Below are 22,009 nucleotides of genomic sequence, written 5' to 3'. Positions count from 1 at the left end.
AACATGGAAGATGGAGAAAGAATAAGAAGTTAACGTTTTGGCTTGATATCGTTTTACTTTTATTTTTATTTTACTTTTTCAAGAATAATATGCCTGAATTGGACCAATAGAGGTAAAAGTCGACAAGACGAGCTACGAGAACACTCGTTTTGTTTAGCTTTATCGCGAGTCGATCGAAAAGGAAGAGGAGGAGGAGGAGGAAGAGAAGGAGGTACAGGAGAAGTAGGAGGGGAGTAGGTATAGTAGAAGGAGGGATGGAATCATCGTTGATAAGAATCACCGCTATAAAAATAACGTTTTCGAGTCGATCTTCTTGTTTCGACGTGTGCAATACGTTTTCACGAAACGAGAGAGAAAATTTTTCCGATAACCTGAAAGCTCTTCATCTCTCTCTCTCTCTCTTTCTGTTTTTCTCTGTTTGTCTCTTTCTCTCTCTTTCTCTCTCTTTTTCTCTTTTAGCCTCTTTCGAAAAGCGATCGACGCTTTTTAAAGTTCCTCTTAAAGAGTAATAAAAAATTGCCGAAGAATCGATCGTTCTCTCTATCTTTCTCTATCTCTATCTCTATGTCTTTCTCTCTCTTTCTTTCTCTCTTTATCTCTCTCTTTATCTCTCTTTGGCGATCGCATCGACGTTCTCTTCAACGGGACATCGTCGTAAAAGTTGGAAGCAATCGTAGGCGCAATAAAAATGGTAATTTCGTGGCGTTATCTCGCAAAAGGGAGTCTGTAATGTTATCTCTTTTCCTTTCTCTCTCTCTGTCTCTGCCTCTGTCTCTGTCTCTGTCTCTCTCTTTGATTCTGTATGTCCGTTTTTCTTTTTCTGTTTCTATGTATATCCGTCCGTTTGTCCGTCTGTCAGTCTGTCTGTTTGTCTGTTCTTCTGTCTATACTCAAATGCATATTACAAGTGTTATAAGGGAACAGAGACGTTAGTGAAAAGGAAGAAAAAAGGAAGAAAATTAAAAAGAGTTAAAAAGAAATCGATTGCTATCAACGAATAGCAATATCGCGTGCCAATGGAAGGCGGCTTATAAACAACGTCGACGGCTCGAGAATAAGAGATTATGTTGCAAGAATCAACGCGTGCTTTCGATCTATACATAATATATATATATATATATATATATATATATATACACATTTTTACTTTTATACATATATATATAAAACTTCGATATAGCATCATGAAGTATAGTGGTACGCAAGTAAGCACTTTCCGTTCCTGCATGCATAGTTCGACTATAGCGAGGAGTAACGTGACAAAATTAATCTTCGAGTTTCATGGATAGAGCGATTAAAATTTTGTTGGAAATCACTGCGAGCGAATACTCATGTATGATTCAGTGATTATTTTTTATTTTTTTTTTCTAAAAGATTCTTTATTATTATTATTATTATTGTTGTTGTTGTTGTTGTTGTCGTTATCGTTGTTGTTATTTTATTAATTATAAACAGATAAAAAAATTTCGTTTAGAAAGTTAATAGAAACTGCATGATTTAATTTCCTTTTTCTTTCTTTCTTTTTTCTTTTATCTTCTTTTTTAACACGGATTTTTCGTTATTATCATTAACGACGATAAATAAATAAAAATAGATCAATCATAGGAATAAATTTTTATTTGAGTAACAAGCGACTCGTATAACAGCTATTGACATTGTAATTATTTTCTTAGTTCATTCTCGGCCAATACAGATTTTATTTCTTCTCCGCTTTTAACATCTCACTTTATAAAATGTACATACCTCGCATATAACAGACGAACATTTTTTAAATAAAACTATTTCTATACGTATAAATATTTACACGGTCGTGTATCTTTCAAAAATAGGACTATTATTATTAATAATTTCTTTTTCCCCCATATCGATTTGTTCCATCAAGCAAACGAAGTGTCACATGTGACTTAAGAATTCTAGAGAAAAATATTGTTATCACGTGAGCAGTGACCTCATAGTGTCAAAGGATAAATATGTACTTACCTAACTTTCGATGTATCTTCCTATACTTGTGCGACATATATATATATATATATATATATATATATATATATATATATATATTACGTACATTTCTCCTATGTATACAGTAATGTACACGTACTTACAATACCTTACGTAAACTTCGAAAATAAATTTTCAATATCTAAAATTATTTCTAATCGATTAATTATCTTTATCATTCCTATTCATTCATTTATTTAATCGAAACAAAAGGAATATATAACATTTTTCATTAACAAATGATTCGATAACTTTATTATTATTATTATTCTATTGTTATTAATTTCTTTTATATTCATTATTATCTATTATTATCAATTTCTCTTATTATTAATCCTTTATTATTGATCTATTATTATTTCTATTATTGTACACGTCGAACAAATATGTATATATATACATATATATTATATTAATGTAACTTTGATTATATCTTTTGATATTTGTATAATATATATTCAATTACAAAGCTATGGTGAGTTTAGTTGCGAAGACCGGTGACACGGAGTCATTTTTCGATGGTAAACATTAAACGCGTATGTATAGGAATATCGAAAGCTAATATTCCTTAGGTACACATACATATATAAGTCCATGCGAACTAACCTACGCATACTCAAGGGATAAGAACAGAGAGAGAGAAAGAGAGAGAGGACGAATAAGCGAGAGAGAGAGAGAGAGATTGAACGATCGTTGTTTCAGCGAGTAAGCGTCGACAGCGCGTAAAGCCCACCGAGCTGAGATTAATGAAACACGCACCGCCCACGCGTTCACAACAAGCCTTCGACATCATCATCAGCATCCTTCTTCATCGCAGTTACGAGATCTGAAAGGCATTTCCCTGGTGGATTTCACTATAAACAAGAGAAGAACTTGAAACTCCCTACTGCGAAACTCCTAATTGGTAGTTCATTTATTTCAAATCCCATAAATATTTTCTTTGTCTATTTTCTTTTTTTTTCTTTTATTCTCTCTCTCTCTCTCTCTTTTTCTTTCTTTTATCGAAAGGACAGTTCAACAAGTTGGTATTACCTACGTGTAATATATATATATATATATATATATATATATATATATATATATAATTTTGCGTGAATTATAATATTATGTCCATATATATATATATCAAAAATTATAAAAATATGAAAGAAAGTTTAAAATTATGAAAACATTCATACGAAAGAAAATTTGTAGGCGTTTGTGAACAAATGATCGAACGAAGAACAAGACTGATCGAATGATGGCTCGTTAAAAACGATCTTGTAACTAAAGAGGAAAAGCTTTGAAGAGGCGATTATTTTTATAGGAATTACTACCTTAGTAATTCTTTGTTCTATTACAGAGAAAGAGAGAGGGAGAGAGAGAGAGAGAGAGAGAGAGAGAGAGAGAGAGAGAGACTGAGAGAGGAAAAAGAAATAAAGGACGAAGAAGAAGTAGAAAAAGAGATGAAAAAGGATGAGAGTAAAAACGACTTTGGTAACTTTTCGTGTAGGATAGAGAGAGAAAAAAAATAGAGGAAGAGTGAACTGGAAAGAGCGAGAGAGAAAGAGAGAGAGAGAAAGATCTCAGCGACTTAACTCCTCTTGCTCGTTAACAAGAGCCTTTTCAAACGAGCGACTAACTCGTTTTTCCTCGTTAAAGGATTAAACTCCATTAAACTGATCCATTATCACGTAAGATAGTGTATAGGATCTAAGATGATCAGCTTCCGATGACGTTATCGTGTCTATGTATTTAGCTATATACATGTATATACTATATACATATATATATATATATATATAAATACATGTATACACGCACATATATACATCCATACATTTACACGATAAAGTAAGACAAAGATGGAGATAAAATACGTTTTAAGATAAATAGCTATCAAATTTAATCTTCGTTTCTCCTTCTCTTTTCCTTTTTCCCTTTTTTCAATTTCTTTTTTTTATTCTTTCTTGTTTCTTCCTTTCAACGTAAACCTTTATACCCTTTACGCTTATAAATTTCTTCGTATACGAGAAACGTAGACGAGACGAAAATGAGAACGTCCGAACGTCCAATAGCCAATTTAAAATTCAATCTTCCATCATTTCCAATGTCGGACGTGGGTTTGAACACAAGCGCGCGCGCGCGCGCGTGCACTCGAGATCGCGCACGAGCACTATCCAGTGCATCTTCCTCCCCCTTTACCCCCACTTTTCACAGTTTACTATAGTTTGCGAATGCTTTACGTTTCGATAAAGCGTTCGTAGTAGGTACCGATCGTTCTATACCGATCTATGTAACGTTACACACAGATATTACAGAGATGGTTACGCTGAGTAGATACACAGTACGTACGTACCTATGTATGTTCATCATGAGTACGTGTATATACGTTCATGAGACGTAACTACTTATATGTATAGGTACCAGGATTGCGTATAGTTAAGCTCGATTGCGTGTTGTGCAGTAAGCAACACAAGTATCGTTCAACCTGTTATCGTAAAACGCACGATGTAAAATTAATAGACATCGGGCTCGTAAATCGCGTCCAGATATCGACTTCCAGAGACGATACCTCTCAAACGGGAAAAAGATTTACGAGCTTGAGTCTCCGCTTCGACCTATGATCGTAGAAATCTTCTTTTTTGCTTCTTCTTTTTTTTTCTTTTTCTTTTTCTTTTTCTTTTTCTTTTTCGTTTTTTTCTCTTTTCATGTTTATTTTCTATTTTTTTTTTTTGGTTTTATTTTTTCGTTGAATTTTCACCCTCTCGTATTCTTCGATGTACGCCATTTCCTTCTCTCTCTCTCTCTATTTTTTTTTTTTTGTTTAATATCGTGAATTGTTTGTTCTCATTTTTATACAACGTCTTTTTCATTTTATGGTATTAATGTAAATGTGATATTACTCGTAGTTGATTGCAATAGTTTATTGTGTTTTGTTCTTTTCATTTTTCTTTTCTTTTTGTTTGTTTTTGTTTTTAATCTTATTTTGTTCCTTTTCTTTTCGAAATTTGTTCGTTCGAATTGGATTTATATGTACAATAGATCTCCTGTTGTTTTCTTCCTTTTGCTGATATTTAATATCGAGTCTCTTATTATTTTTTATTCGATCCTCATTATCTTTCTTTTATAAATTAATAAATATACTGTTAATCGTATTTAATTGTAATAATTTATTTTGTTTCTTTTCTAATTCGAAACTTTTTTATTCTATTTGGATTTATATGTACGATATATATATATATAATAGATTTTCCGTTCCTTTCTCTCCTTTTTCTCTCTCTTTTGCTCGCGTTTAATATCTCGAGTTTATTATCATTTTTTATTTGTTCTTTATTGTATTTATTTTATGAACATAAGTATGTAATAATTTATTATTTTTTTTATATCTTATTTTGTTCTTTTCTTTTCGAAATTTGTTCACATAACCTGGATTTATACGTACGATATAAACAACAAATTTCTTGTTGATTTTTCTTTTCCTTTCTTATCTTTCTTATCTTATAAACGTAAGTACGGTATTAATCGTAATTAATTATAACAATTCATGATCGAATTGTATTAATTCTCATATTTGTTTCCTTTCTTTCTTTTTCTTTTTTAATCGTTGTTTGTTATTATTTTATTTACAAAATTTCTTTTAAACCTAAATGACTTGACTCGTTCTTCCATGTATGTTTTATACAATAAATTTTTCTCAGTCTTTTTCTCCATCTTTCGTTTTCTCTTTCTTTCTCATTTTTGCAGTCTCTACCGCAGTTTTCCCCATACTTTTTCAAGCACCTCCGACTTTCGACGGTCTTTTGAAGCTTTAGAGCTTAAGTACAGGCGGAAAAGGCAAAACGCGAAATGCCTCGAACTAGAAAGTTATTTTGCCGTGCCGTAAGAAGTCGACCTTTTTATTCCATATTCTCTTCTATTTTTCTTTTTCTACTATTTCTCTCTCTCTCTCTCTCTCTCTCTCTCTCTCTCTTTCTCTCCCTCTCTCTCTCTCTCTCTCTTTTTCTCATTTTCTCGATCGATGAAAAATGTGATTTCGTCGATAGAACGAGTGCCGATAAAAGCGAGAAATCGTGATTCGTAATAGCGGCCACGAACAGCGTGCTATTGGAGTAAGGAAAAGAAGAAAGAAGAAAGAAATGAAAAAAGTAATAATTTTAAAGAGAAAACGAAAAGTAATAAATAAATCAGAAGCGACAATCGAGTGTAGTATCCCCGAAGATTTCCACTTTTTTAAAATAACTCGAGTACCATCCTCGATCCTCTCTCTTTCAATATTTACTCTCGGAAAGACTGTGGTAGCTTCCTCGTGGAATAAGAGAGACAAGAACTGAGGAAAAAACACAGAAAAATGTAAAAATTCACTACACACACACACACACACACACACACACACACACACACATATAGAGAGAGAGGGTCGTAACTATCTTTCATATTTTTATTTTCATATACGCATCCAGAGAATTGCCAAGCGAGTTTAGCGAGTCGATCCTCTCGCATAATTTTCTAACCAAACAAACGATTCTCCTGTGTAAGTCATACGCGATATAAGTTATACTTGTATAAGAGACAGACAAACAGAGAGAGAGAGAGAGAGAGAGAGAGAAGTAGAAGAAAGGAAAACAACAAACGAGTATAAGTCGTCAACAGGATTTTTCGCAATTCCTACACGATTTCATTCCACCACCCTCCACCCTCCCGTGTCTAGCAATATGCCCCTCTATCGTGTCGTTTCGAGCCTTTAATGTCTCGCGTCTACCGCGTTTGTCGTCGGCCGCGGAGTGGGGGGAAAAATGTCGACGACGGGAAAGAGCATAACGCGTAATATCTGTGGCAATGCAAAAGAGGAAAAAAGAAATGAGAGAAAAAGAAAAGAGAGAAAGAAGAAGAGAGATAGAACGAGAGACAGAGAAGGAGAGTATAAAAAAGAAAAGACGAAAACGTAAAAAAAAAGAAGAATGAGAGAGAAAAAGATAGATAGATAGATAGAGAGAGAGAGAGAGAGAGAAAATATAAAAAAGAAAAGACGAAAACGAAAAAAAAAGAAAGGGAGAAAAAAGAAGAAAAGAGCGACAAAGCGCGCGCGAAAAAAGAATGGGCGCTCGTAAAACGTTATATCGCGGAAAAGGTATAAAGAAGGAGAGAGTAGAAGAGGAGTGTGGGGGTGGGAGGAGGAGTTGGGGAGATTGTTAGGTGGTGGTAGTAGTAGTGGTGGTAGTTGTCGTAGTGGTAGTATGATGGTGGTGGTATGGTGGAGATGCATTGAGACGATAGAGGGGTTGAAGAGCGTGCCGGTTCTGTCTCGTGGACCTGTAAAGTAGGCGCGGACGATGCATTTTACTCGTCTCTCATGAGTTAAAGGCCGATGTCTCTGTTTTTCACTTGTACGACTGATATCCCTTTCTCTCTATCACACCCTTTATCTCTTTCTTTAATCTTGTTTCTTGTTCCTTCTTTTTTTTTTAAACTCGAAGTTTCTAGATTGTAGGTAAAATCGATATCATGAAAAATCTCGAAGGTTTCGTCCTTTTTTTTGTCATTAAAAATCGTTTCTGTTGCCGTTTAAAAAGAAAAAAAGAAAGAAAGAAGGAAAAATGATATGTGGTATTGTTTAGTAGTATTATTAATAGGTAATATTAATAATATGCGCAGGACTCGTAGATTATGTATATTATTATTTGTATATATTTCTAGGGTATATATTAGTAATATACTAATATAGTATAGTGGAGTAATATTATAATCTTCTAAGTAGTATCATACTATATTATATTATATCATATTAAATGTAATTTATATTTAAAAAAAGTAACGTGAAAAATTTCGGATACGAGGTAACAGTTTTAATTTTGCGAAAATGAAATATTAACAAAAAAATATGTACACACACACACGCGCGCGCATATGTACGCATATGTCCATTCGAAGTTATGAAGGTATCATTTTTAAATATTATATTAAAGATCAATCCTAGTTTCATCAAATAGTTTAATCACAGTTGAATCACGATCACAACGGAATGGCCATTATGTCGGATGTAACGTTCAACGATTTTCCGGTAAAAAAAAAAAAAGAAAGAGGAATAAAAAGAAGAAGAAGAAGAAGAGGTGGAAGAAGAAGAAAAGCTCTCTAACGTGGAACATCTTTCTTTTTTTTGTTTCAGGCGAGGTGATCGGACAACGGTTTCTAGGGAATGAGAGCCACGTGGAACACTTCAAGTTGCTCGAGCGTGCGTCCACTTCCATCTTGATTGGCGCCAGGTAATTGTCTTGTCCATTGGATTCGATTCTTTTCTCTTGGCGTCTCGTTGAAACGGACGGTATCGTACTTCGTGACCGAGCTAGGAAAGAAGGAAGAAGGAAAGAAAGAAAGAAAGAAAGAAAGAAAAAGAGAACAAAAAAGAAAAGTAAAGCCGATTCGGTACCGGTGGTAGATAGGCATTCGAAGCTTCGAGATTTAAGATTCGGATCGATGGATCGATCGATCGTTTGATCGATCAATCGGTCGATCGATTCGGTCGTTTGTGAAAGTGTCGGAAGTCTCGGTGCAAAAGAGTCATTCTTCCGAGTCAACCAATCAGCGACGAGCATTCTTCGTCCGTCGGAAAGATGACGCAGCATCCACTGTTACTTTGCGTTATGTGCGAGAAAGAGAGAGATGGAAATAGAGATAAGACTTCGAACAGTATATACATATCTCTCTATCTCTTTTTTTTTTCTTTTTTTTTTTTATTCGTAGAAACGAATGCAAGACGTTTTACGTTGCTTCGGATTAAGATCGAAGATTTTTATCTCGTGCGTCATCCGCCACATCGATTTTCCTTCTCCTCCTTTTCCTCCTCTCCTTCTTCTTGCTTCTTCTCTTCTTCTTCTTCTTCTTCTTCTTTCTCTTTCCATCTTTTCTTTCTTTTTTTCTTTCTTTCTTTTTTCTTTCTTTCTCGTCTTTACGCTCGAACGATTCAAACTATTTTTCTCTTTACCCCGAGAACGCCGACTTTTTGCGCAACGATCGTATCATACGCTCTAATCTTATACCGATTTCATTGCAGATGAATCTCTCTCTTTCTATTTTTCTTTTTTTCGTTTTTTTTTCTTTTTATCTTTTATTACTTACTACGTCTTCGTTAAAAAAACGCGAAGGAAAAGCAATCAAAGTGGATCGATTTAACAATAGGAAATTAATATCTATGAAAATAATCTTTTCTTCTTTTCTTTTCTTTTCTTTTTTTTTGTATTATTTTTTTTCTTTCTTTCTTTCTTTCTTTTCTCATCCCTTCCCTTCTTTTATATAACCAAGGGTAATAAAACCGACGTTAACAATTTTTCGATAATTGAAAATCGTCTGATGATAATCTTTTCGTTTAAATTAAGAAGATTTCAAATTGACTCGGCGAAATAAAAATAGAAGAGAAAAAGATAAATAGTTAAAAAAAAAAAAAAAAATAATGAAAAATAAAAAAAAAGAATAATATTGCTCCGTTTCGGTATTACTTTCCTAGCAAATGGATACTTACTCATCGACGAACGCGATCGACGTTAACGAGGTACCCCATTTCGATATTCCCGATCGATTTCAATCTCCTTTCAATCTCCTCTCGTCGATGTCAAGATGGTGGAGGAACCGCGTTAAGTTTATCGGCTTTTCCCCTAATTCGAACGGGTCTCTTATTCGCCTTTTCTTTTTGACTTCGCTTCGACGTTCTTACGACAGGTGGAAAGAGAGAAATAGATAGATAGATAGAGAGAGAGAGAGAGAGAGAGAGAGAGAGAGAGAGAGAGAGAGAGAGAGAGAGAGAAGAAAAGAGAGAAAGAGAGTGTAGAGTGTAGAGTGTAGAGTGAAAAGATTAAGAACACCCAAATTTACGAGCAGGACTTAACGTTCTTGTTCCGTTTTTTTTCAGAAATGCCATTTATAACATAAGTCTGCACGACCTCACGGAGATCATCGACCAGGTGAGCACATCGTAGCAACAGCCTGCACTTTTAATCTCTTATATTTAATATCTTAATAGTAATTAAAATTAGAAATTGGAATTTATTTCTTTTTTTTTCTATTTCCTTTTCGTTTTTTCTTTTTTCTTTTTTTTTGTTCTTTTTTAAGGAAAATTTTCTGATCGAAAATTTCTAATTATTACCTTATTTAATTCGTTGGAAGTTATTGATTTTTTTTATTTCATATCTTTTTATATATATATGTATATATATCTTTATTTATTTATTTCTAATTGATATTTATTTCTAATCAATATTTCGTTTAATATCTTGATAATAATTAGAAATTGGAATTTCATTTCTTTTTTTCTATTTCCTTTTCGTTTTTTTTTCTTTTTTTTCTTCTTCTTTAAGGAAAATTCTCTGATCGAAAATTTCTAATTATTATCTTATTTAATTCGTTGGAAATTATTGATTTTTTTTATTTCATATCTTTTTATATATATCTTTATTTATTTATTTCTAATTAGTATTTTATTTAATATCTTATAATAAGTAGAATTCAGAATTTCTTGTTTCTATTTCATTTTCTTTCTTCTTTCTTTTTCTTTTTTAAAGAAAATTTTTTAACAGAAAATTTCCAGTTGTTATCTTACTTAATTTATTGAAAAATTTTAATTTGTTTCACTTAATATTTTCTAAGTATTTTCATTTATTTATTTATTTCCAATTAATATTTATTTCTAACTTAATATCTTATAATAATTAGAAACTAGAATTTTTCGTTTCTATTTTCTCTTCTTTTTCATTTTTGATCAAACTTTTCTAATCGAAAATTTCTAAATGTGCAGTGAACGTAATATTTCGTTACGAAACATTACATCAAATTAAAAAAATATGAACGATGTTTAAAGAATGATTGTTAAACAAGAATATAAAGCAACGATCATTTTTTCTTTATACGTTTTACAAAAGAAATAATTGCAAGAGATTTTTGTAATATCGCTTGAACAAAAATCGAATGCGGAGTAACCGAAATAAAATTGATATATCGAGAAAAAAAAAAGAGAAAAGAAAAAATAGAAAAATCAATAGCAAAGATTAAATTAAAAATTAATTCTGAAATTCTTCCAATGAATTCCATTGAATACGTTGTTTCTCTCACCTAGATAATAAATTGAACTAATCGAAGCGTATTTGCAAAAAAAAAAAATATAATCGAAACATAAGAATTCTACTCGATAACATGAACAATTTTTTAATCACGAACGATTAATAAACTTTTAATGTACAGTCATTTTAAAAATTTATCGTGACGGACGAAGTAAAAAATTTGCGAGCATGGCCGACAACGAATCGAACGTTAAACAAAAAGGAAATAAAAAACCTTCGATGTATCATCATACGTTCTAAATGCGTCGTTATTAGAAATAAGAAATAACTTGAAACGTTTAAACTTGTAAAAAAAGAAATCACTACGGACTCATTTCATTTTTATTTTACGATCATCACGAACGAATTTTTTTTTTATAGACTTAAAATATTTACCACAATCATTTCCGCTTATGGAATTACAAATAAATTTGATGCTAAAATTATATTGTGGCGTGTAAAGTAACTTATAATGGTTACATTACATCATTGTATTTATACCTGAAATTTATATCTAATGGCCGTTATACCATAATAATTTAATATTAGATTTAATTAGTTTTTATGCACTTTATGTAATAATATCCGTATATGAGTCAATTTTAAAACTGACGGATTTTAATTTTATGTTGATCGGTATAGTATAATATATCTTATTTAAGAATAGATATTGATCATAGATTAATAACCGTAAGTACATTCTTACAAAAAAAATCGTTATACAGATTTGCCCAGAAGATAAAAAAGAAACAACCTTTAGATTTACTCGAACCCAATCTCTAACTTTCTATACACAACATTCGTATGTAACAGCTACATGTAACAGTTACATATATAGCATTATATTCCTTTCTCCAACGATCGTATCGAAACTCCAACCGATACTATAGCAACCTATTCAAAAAACTGTAATTAATTTGTATGTAACAATTAAAAACGCAAAGCAGAGGAACTTAAAAAAAAAGAAAAGAGAGAGAAAATAAAAAATAATAAAATAAAAAAACAAACAAAAAAAAAAGAAAACAATTACCAAGGAATAGAAAATTAGCGATCAATATGAGAGACTCAATTACGTGAAAAGGAATGAAAACGATTGCGTGTATTTGCATGTTTGTACGCACATGTGTCGACTGGATCAAAAGCAGTTAATTAAATCATGACGGAATGAATAATTTTGCAGGAAGGATTTAATGTAATTGCAATTCAGATGTTATAAACAGATTGATATTATATGTAAACGAAGCTCGTTAATCAAATTCGTATCATTCTTTAAAAGCGTCAATGATCTTAAGCCGATAAAAATCTTATTAATTATATTGCACGCAACTATTTTCTTTTCTCTTTTTTTTCTCTCTTTTTTTTCTCTTTCTCGTCGTAAAATTTTTTTAACGTGTGATTATAAATAATACAAGATATAAAAAAAATGAAAAAGAAGTATAAGAGAAAGAAACTCGGTATCGATTGAAAAAAAAAAAAAAGAACAAGAAAAAAGAAGTGCATCAGGCGAATAGAGAACGTTAAACAGTTGGTTAATAGTGCAACGAGTAAGCTCTAATTAACGTTTCGTAATTCTTTTTTTGCTTTACCATTAGAAAAAAGTGTAAACAAAGGCGATAATGAGAAAAAGGGAAAGTAAAAGGAAAAGAAACGTTAATGATCTAACATCGATAAGCATATAATAATGATTTCTTACTACATTTTGTGTATATATATATATATATATATATATATATATTTATTTATATTTCTTTTTTATATTTCTTTTATTTGTTTAATATTTTTGTAAAAATGATTATAATAAAAATAAAAGAAGAAAAAGGAAAAAGAAAAGAGAGAAAAGAAAATATAAAGAAGAAATCGTGTTAAGCTTGTTAGGCGAGTGATGGTAAACGTTAAAATATGGGTTAATAACATGATGAGAAAGGTCTAATTATCGTCTATTGTTATTTATCGTTGAGAAGAGTGTAAATAAAGGGATAATGAAAGGAAAAAGACGAGGTGAGGGAAGAGAGAAGCGTTAATGATCTTATACTGATAAAAATATAACAATTACATGTACTTTTTTCTCCTTTTTCTTTCATAATATTTCTGTAGTAATAATTGTATCAAAAGAACATAAAGAATAGATGTTATCAATAAAAAAAAAAAGAAGATAAAGAAAGAAGGAAAGGAAAGAAAAAAAAAGAATTGCGTGAGACGTGCGGTGATACAAACGTTTGAAACTAAATAAAGAGAGAGAGAGAGAAAGAGAGAGCAGCAAGAGGAAAGAAGATAAAACGATAAAAGTGTGACAATGATATTTCTTTCTTCTTATCAGCGCCACGTCTTTTTTAAATATTATATATATATATATATTTATATTTATATTTATAATATATATTATTTATATAACATAAATATATACATAAATATATATATATATATGTGTATATATTTCTGTGATAATAAGAAAAGATAAATTCTATCAAGAAGAACATAGAGCATAAATAATATCGATAAAAAAACAATAAGCTGTTAAGAAAAGCGAACGGTGTAACGTTAAAAAGTTGCTTAATAACACGATGAGAGAACGTGGAAAGAAAAAAAAAGAAAGAATGAGAGAATGTTCTAATTATTGTTTCGTTATTTATGATTAAAGAGGGTGTAAATAAAGGGACAGCAAGAGCAAAAAGAGGAGAAAGACCAGGCGAAAGAGAAGGAGGAGGAGAAACGTTTTACGTATGCTCCGCTTGCGAATACTATTTCACATTCACCAGTTTACCGTAAACTCAGCCGGCCGCGGTATAAATTAAGAACAATAATGCGAGTATAAATTACCAATAGTCCCGGGGGCAGGACGGCGTAACTGTATGCCGCAGCCGCCGCCGCTGTCTGGCACCCCCGCGTAAATCTGAATCTTTCCGCTTCGACTACTCACCGTGCTATTATTTTCATCCCCTGTAGCTGCTGCTACTCGCAACGTTTGCCTTTCTAGTACCTAGCGAAAAAGCTAACTTGTATGAAAGAGAGAGAGAGAGAGAGAGAGAGATAGTTCGTAGATAGTGAAAATTTACGAACGTTCGTCATTTTTCATTCCGCACGAGGTTTACTTTCAAGTTTTACCCTCTTAACACCAATTCTCTCTCTCTCTCTCTTTTTCTTACTCTCTCTCTTTTTATCTTGTTCTTTTGTTCTCTCTTTCTCTCTCTTTCTCTCTTTCTTTCTCTTTCTCTCCATTTGTTTCTCTTTCTCATTCTCCTTCTTTCTCTCTCTCTCTATTTTTCTCTCGTTCCTTTTCTTTCCCTTTCTGTTTATCTGTCTCTTTCTATCATTTTCATGCGTTTCATTCTTTTTTGTTTCTCTTTTTAATGAGACTTTGTTTAAATTCGTAGGAATTTATTGAAAAGACGAATGGCGTACGATCACGTATACGCGAATCGAGCAGCTCGTGAATTTTCTCGGTGGTACTTTGATTAGTCCGGGAAATATAACTTTGGTATGTCTTCCAATCGATCAAATTGAAGTGGAAAAGCGGGAACGTGGGAGAAACGAGATAAAATGAGAGATATAAAGAAAAAGACAGAAAGAGAGAGACAGAAACAGAAAGAGAGAGAGGGAGAGAGAGAGAGAGAGAGAGAATCGTGATGAGACCCGCGAGAATACCGCGGTCGTCCTACGGATGAGAGAAAGAGAAAGATAAAAGAGAGAATCGCAAACTCGATATTGATCCCTCTTTGCCAACGACTCTACTCGCGAAACTGTACGAAAGTGGCTACGTAAGAAAAGGCGAGGAAAGCGGAGAGAGAGAAACGGAAAGAGAGAAAGACAGAAACAGAGAGAGAAAGAGAGATCTTGACTTCGAAACGACGTAACACGGTGAACCTGTGAGCGAGAGAAGATCGATCGGGGACACCCACTTTTCCATCTCTCTCTCTCTCTCTCTCTCTCGTGCACTGCATATACATACACATACTTTCTTCTATCACCATCTTCGTCGTACTCACATACTTGCGTCTGGTTCTCTTTCGTAGAATAGGATCGTAAAAGTCAGTATGGATAGCTACATTGCTTCTTTCATCCAAGAAGTCACCTACATAAGGGTGAATCCAGCGTAATTTGCAATATTTTTACTTCCCCTATCTCTTTTCTTCTTTTCCGCATTCTTTCTCTCTTCCTCTTTCCTTCCCTTTCTCTCTCTCTTTTACTTTTTTCTTTCTTTCTTTCTTTCTTTCTTTCTTTACTTTTCTCTTTACTTTTTATCCAATTGTTTATCGTGATTTCTATATTACGTGCCCCGGCTCTTAAAACGTCGGATACCGATGTCGATTTAATATTTTTTTATCGATTTCATAAAAAAATATCTGCCCCGGGAAGATTACTACTTACTTACTTACTTTACTTATTTTTCGAATCGCGAACACGATTTCCCATCTAGCGTAAAAGGAATCATCTCGCGGATAAATCGAATCGAAATGAATTAAACCAATATTAAAACGTTTCGCATTGGTAATCTATAATCGGCGAAGCCGTGATTGGGAGAGGAAACGAGCGAGCGAAAAGCGATTGAACTGGTCCAAAGGAACTTTGTCGATTTCTTTTTTTTCTCTCTCTCTCTCTCTCTCTCTTTCTTTCTCTCTTTTCTTCTTTTTTCTTTTCTTTCTTTTTTTATTCTTTTTTTTTCTTTTTTTTTTTTTTTTAGTTCGGGCTTATCGTTCCAAACGGAAACGTCAGACTTCGTCGGATAACGATTAACAATCCTGAACCAACGTTCGAATGCACCGTCTCGAACCTTTCTAACTACCTACCTACCTACCTACCTACCTACCTACCTACCTACCTACCTACCTATCTATCTACCTTCCTACTCCATCTTATCGAGACTTTTCGCTTACGCGCGAAAAATCAGCGATTTTCACTGCTTTTTTTATCCCTTTCTTTTTTATTTCTTTTTTTCTAATTTTTTTCTCTGTTTCTCTCTCTTTCTCTCTCTCCTTCTTTCTTTCTTTTCTTTTTTTTCCTTTTTTTATTTCTTTTTTCTCTATTGTTACGATCGAACGACTCTACGATTTTCCCCTTGTTTTTTCTTTTCTCTTTCGCCCGGCAATTCTTTCAGCAATTTCTGCTTTAAAATCGTCGTATATTATTCACTTTAGGAAAAATAAAATGAATGTTAATTCTTTGCAAATTATAATATTTTCTTCTCCTTTCTTTTTCTTTTTCTTCCTCCATTCAGTTTGTTCGTTAATTCTTTATAATGTAACTTTGAAGTCGCACGCTTATATGTATTTATGTTTTTCCTCTTCTTTTTTGCTTGTTTTCTTAATTTCATCTCACTTCGTCATAATAAAATTCTTACGAAAAATTTATGTAAGAAATTTTTAGCTCTTTTTTTTTTCCTTTTCTTTTCTTTTCTTTTCAAGTCTAACTTATACTTAACTTCCTTAATCGAAGAAATTTTCGATCGATGAACGTGACAAGAAAACTTGGGTTAATTTATTCAATCGTATAATAAAGAATTATGATATATGTATCTTCGTTAATAGGAATAAAAAGTTAATGATTTATTTATTCTTTTATCACGAAGAAAGTTTAATCTTCGCGACGATTTAACTCGTCGATTTTATCGATCCAACAGATTAATATAATACAACATTATTATTATATAATAATAAAGTTATATAATTTTCACAGTTATATAACTTTTTTTTCCGTAGAACTCAAAAAAAAAAATTAGATTACAAAAATTATATTAAAAATTCTGCCGCATTTTTTGTTTTTTTTATTTGTTCCTTTTCGTTTTTTTTTCTTTGCATGTATTTTTACATAGAATAAAATATGCATATCGTTTTTCACATAGTTTATTCTAATAAAAAAAATGTGGCGACTACGTTACGCCATAAAACACGTATACACACATACAAACATATATTCTCCGACATACATTCTTTCCTACCTAATCCTTTTCCTCTTTCGTATTCTTCCCCTTTTCTTCTATCTTTTTCCTACCTGACCACGTAAAAATTTCCACCGAGAGTGAACTATCGTACTTAGAATCATAAAAACAGAGCCCGTGGAACAAGTAATACAGGTACTTGGTATTTTACAGAAACTTTTTAACAGCATACATTTTATTCTCGTATATAGAATTAGTAATTAGAGAAAGAAATAGAGAAAGAGAGAGAAAGAGGGAGAGAGAGAGAAAGATAAAGAGAGAGAAAGAAAAAGAGATAGAGAAAGAACGATACAGGTATTTACAGGTGCAAGTCCGAGAACTTGTTCGTTGTATAGGACTGTTATGCGTTTGAAGGTACATTTTCAGGTGACTGTAAATCGTGACTATTACGGTCATGACGCTAAATGTTATGACATTTCTCCTCGTGAAAACTGGATGTCGCGTTGTCGTGACATCGGACTGCGCTGACGTGACGTTAATGTCACGAAGTCAAAACAGGTTTGATTTTCTAGTGACGTTGGCTTGTATACTGTGTCACGAGAACAAAAGTCATGATTCTTACTGTTGCGTGAAAAGGTACCTTAACTACCAATAGATTCTTTTTAATTCTCTTTCTTTTTTTCTCTCTTTTCTTTTTTTTTTTTTTTTCAAACATTCTTACGACTAATATATAAAAACGTATAGAAACATCGTCGGACTTGCAGTCTACATAGCAATCACTGTCAACCGGTTTGCAAGATATAGCAACCATATATATGTATGGTCGTTATGTTTGTAAAATATATGCGTTAAATAAATTCACGATTGATTTTATTTTATTCAGCGTTTTATTACTTTATATGAGGTGTCAAAGACGCGAGATATTTTTAATAAAAAAACATTTCTTAAAGAATGTCACCCTAAATGACGTCGTCGAGTCATACACGAGACGTTAAACGTACGAACGATTAAATGTTTAAAGACGACTCTTCGTTTAAAATTCTGTTAAATAATGATAATGATAATAATAATAATAATAATAATAATAATAATAATAATAATAATAATAATAATAACAATAATAATAATAATAATAATAATGATAATAATGATAATAAAGAAAAAAGAGAAAAAATCACGTAGATCCGCGGTATTCTCATTATCGTTAAAACTACTGTCTCGTTATCTAAAATTGTTGAGAATAACAACTAAGATCGTCTTCTTACTCTCGAAGGAAGTAGCAACAAAAAAGTCTAACGTTGTATCCACCCAGATGAGAAAGAAAAGGACGAACGAACGAGAGAAAGAAAGAGAGAGAGAGAGAGAGAAAAGAGAGAGACGAAAATTAATTCCGCGAATTAATACGAGCAAGAAAAAACTTGGAAAGAAAAAGTTCCTCCCCTTTTTACACTCTCGGGAGGAATATAATTTTTTCATTTCTTTTTTCTTCTTCTTCTTCTTCTTCTTTCTCTTTTTGTTGTTTTTTTCTTCTGTTTTGTTATCGTTTTACGTAAAAGAGGATCGAGCGATCGAGGAGACGCGAGTGCTCTTCGTTCTCGATCGAAATCGAAATTTCATCGTAGGAAGGAAGGAACGAAGGAAGGAAGGAAGGAAGGAAGAAAGAAATGAAGGAAGGAAGGAAGGAAGGAAGGAAAGAAGGAAAGAGGACGCTTCGATTATTCGGAAATAAATGTTTGCGATGGGAAGAAAAAGTCGTTGCATTATTCATGGAAAGTTTACCACCTAGCTGACGATTTTTTAGTGTAAAAGGACCGAGAAAGGAAACACACAGAGAAAGAGAGAGAGAGAGAGAGAGAGAGAGAGAGAGAAAGAGGGTGGAAATAGGGATGAGGTGGAGGTTGAGTGCTACTTGCCGATGAATTTCTATCGGATTATGATCGTCCTTCTCGTCGTCATCGATGCCTTTCAAAATTGTTCCTTGGTCACACAAATCGATTTATTCGTTATTCGCGATAAATTATATCGATTTTGCGACGCCATGTCTTTTATATTTCATAGTGGGTAGATGATGAAAAGAAAAAAGAAAAAATAAAAAATAAAAAAACGAAAAGGAAAAAATAGAAAGAACAATAAAAAGAGTAATAACACGGCGAATCTCTCTAACAAGAATATTCGACGGAGGAGAGCATTCTAAGTGAAAAAGAGGATGGTAGAGAGACAAGAAAAAGAATACAAAAAAAAAAAATAAAAAAAAAAAGAGAGGGAGAGAGAAAATAAGAAAACTCGAAAGAAGAAGAAAATGTCAATCAGTTTAAAAACGTTTGTTGTGAATATTTCCTTTCCTTTCTTTTTTTGCAATAATCCATAAGGAATATTATACATGAATGATAAAGAAAAAAAAAAGAAAAAAGAAAAGAAAAGAATATCGAAAAATGTAGCTCGTCGATTTATAAATATTATCCCATTCGGTGTCGTTTCGTTTCGATATCGTTTAGTTTGAGAAGTTATATTTTCATATCTCCCTTGTCATTAAATTCTACGTACCAACCACGTCAAATTCGAAATTGGATAGCTAAATTCCATGAATATTGTCTTTAACGAACGACGTTGTCAAGCGAACGAGTGTGATTTTAGTGATCGATCTAAAAGAAGAAGAAGTAAAGATGAAAACAAAAAAAAAAAAGAAAACGAAAAAAAAAGACGAAGAAAAGAAGAAGAAAAGAAAAAGAAGAACATAAGATTGAAGTGATTTTTCAGTTGCTGGTTGTAACACTTTTGTGGTTTTTCCTGGTTGATCGTTCTCTCGGTGGCGCACGTCGATTACTTCGAACATCGAGCGCTCGATTTCCATCGAAAGTAAAGCGGCAAGTAAAAGGAAATTGAGAGAGATAGTTTTATAAGAAGGACGAGCTTGTGGTCCATCGGAGGGAGTCTGCATCTCGATATCGAAAGGATTTCCTCGCTAGCTTTCTCTCTCATTCTCTCTCTTTCTCTCTTTCTCTTTTTCTCTTTCTTTTGTCCGTTCCTTCGTGTTCTTCCTTGTTTTTTCTTTCTTTTCTTTTCTTTTTCTTTATTTCTTTTTTCTCTCTTTTTTTTTCTTTTTCTCTTTGAAACAGCTTTCAGACGGTGTACATACCGAATCCTTGGGCTTGCACCGAAGACCGAGAAAACAAGCAATGCATTTCTTAGTCGCGCGCGTGGAATACATATTGGCGGAAACGAGATGGAACTATGTAGGGAGAGAGAGAGAGAGAGAGAGAAAGGGAGAATGTAAGAAATTGAAAAATTTCAAGATATGTACGGGATAAATGATAACTTCTCTTTTCTATCGGAGATGGTAGAAACGTATAATGCCCTCGAACTTTTCCACAGGAAAACTCTATGTCTCGAAGGAGAAACGTGCGGTTTCCACGTAGAAAATCGATTTCCACGAGAACAGAATGAGAGAGAGAGAGAGAGAGAGAGAGAGAGAGAGAGAGAGAGAGAGTCAGAGAGGAGACGAAACCTATTTGATTTATCGTATCTTTTCTCTCACTTTCTCTCTCTCTCTCTTGCAAAAATATAAAAAGGGATCGAAGATCGAAATTACACGACTCGAACTGTTTGTTTTTCTAGAAGAAGCGAATCACATAACTTCTTACGACTCAGCACAACGTTTTGGTTACTCGTAAAGATATAAAGAAAAGAATATTCTTAATTTACTTGAGTGATTGTGAAGAAAGAAAGAAAAAGAAGAAAATAAAAATAATGTTCGAAATAATTTTATGATTTACGAGGTTGAACACAAAAATTGTCTCCTTTTTTTTCTTCTTTATTTTTTTATTTAAAAGTTTACGTTTCGTACATGCGTAAGTCAAATTGTTAAATACAGAAAGTCTAGTAGGTTACATTACCGAGGTCTTTTACTTGGGTGGAAATGATAAAATGTGATAAAAGAGAAAGTTTAATGAGATAATACGATTATCTGAGTTATTTTTTCGAGAAGTAATAAAAGAATATAATCAAGTAATGAAACAAAAAAAAAAGATAAAAAAGAAAAGAAAAAAGAAAAGAAGAAACAAAAAAATTTTTAATTTGATCATAACATTTACAAAATAAATAAAATCGTTCTAATATGTAGCAATAGAAAAATTCGTAATGAATAATTACAAATTGCTATAAATTGTTGTTAAAATGAGTAAACGGTAAATGCTTTTTTCTTTTTTAATCGGTTTATTACCCTATAATTTTTTTTTAGTAATGCTCTTATATTATTTTTTATTTTTGCATGAATCCTCAAAACGTTTCGAATGTAAATTATAAAAAGTATTCTATTTCTAATTTTTAAAATAACAAAAATGCTTCATAAAACATTGGTTATTTAAACGTTTATCGAAGCAAATATTCTATTTCTATTTAATTTATCTTTTTATTAAATTTTTACTATTTACGTATATCACAATTTTCTCTCTCTCTCTCTTTCTATATATATATATATATATATATATATATATATATATATATATATGTATGTATGTATTGTATATTTATATATACTATATTATATATATATATAATATACACGTATATATTTTGCTTACTTTCTATACTGAATATATACGTATATATTTTTCATTTTGGCTCTGAGCTAACTCAATCCTCAAAGGATTAAGTCTCACATTTTTGTCTATCTATTCCCAAGCACGAGACATATCGTTGAATTTTAAAGGAATATCGATAGAAAGAGAGAGAGAGAGAAAGAGAGAAAGAGAAAGAGAAAGAGAAAGAAAGTAGACGAAAAAAAACGTACTGATACTCGAGAATGTAGAAAATATATCTACGGATTATCCGGTCGGAAGTGGCCGTCGAATGGATGTAGAGGCTGAGAAGGAGACTACAAAACAGGAGAAAAAGGAACAAAAAAAATAATAAAAAAAAAAAAAATTAAAAAATAGAGACAAACAGAGAGAAAGGGAAAAGAGAAAAGTCGACCGGGAATACGTTCGTTTCGACAAAAAGAGAGAGACAGAGAATGGCAGTAGCAAAGAGCGGCTTTATTGTGGACGACGCCTAATGCAACTCACGCTGCAAC

General features: G+C 32.3%; 1 protein-coding gene across 2 annotated transcripts in view; it reads left to right on the top strand.

Annotated features, from left to right (window-relative positions):
- LOC127070337 (semaphorin-1A-like) overlaps nt 1-22,009 on the top strand; it is a 284,950-nt gene that overhangs the window by 133,409 nt on the left and 129,532 nt on the right. For both annotated transcript variants that reach the window (XM_051008164.1, XM_051008162.1), the window contains exons 3-4: nt 8,147-8,243; nt 9,884-9,935. In XM_051008164.1, the coding sequence (XP_050864121.1) occupies nt 8,147-8,243; nt 9,884-9,935 (149 nt within the window). The remainder of the gene's footprint in view (nt 1-8,146; nt 8,244-9,883; nt 9,936-22,009) is intronic.

The sequence above is a fragment of the Vespula vulgaris genome, chromosome 18 (assembly GCF_905475345.1).
Source record: "Vespula vulgaris chromosome 18, iyVesVulg1.1, whole genome shotgun sequence".
In the NCBI taxonomy this organism is placed as follows: Eukaryota; Metazoa; Arthropoda; class Insecta; order Hymenoptera; family Vespidae; genus Vespula; species Vespula vulgaris.
This window is presented reverse-complemented; position numbering and strand designations above follow the sequence as displayed.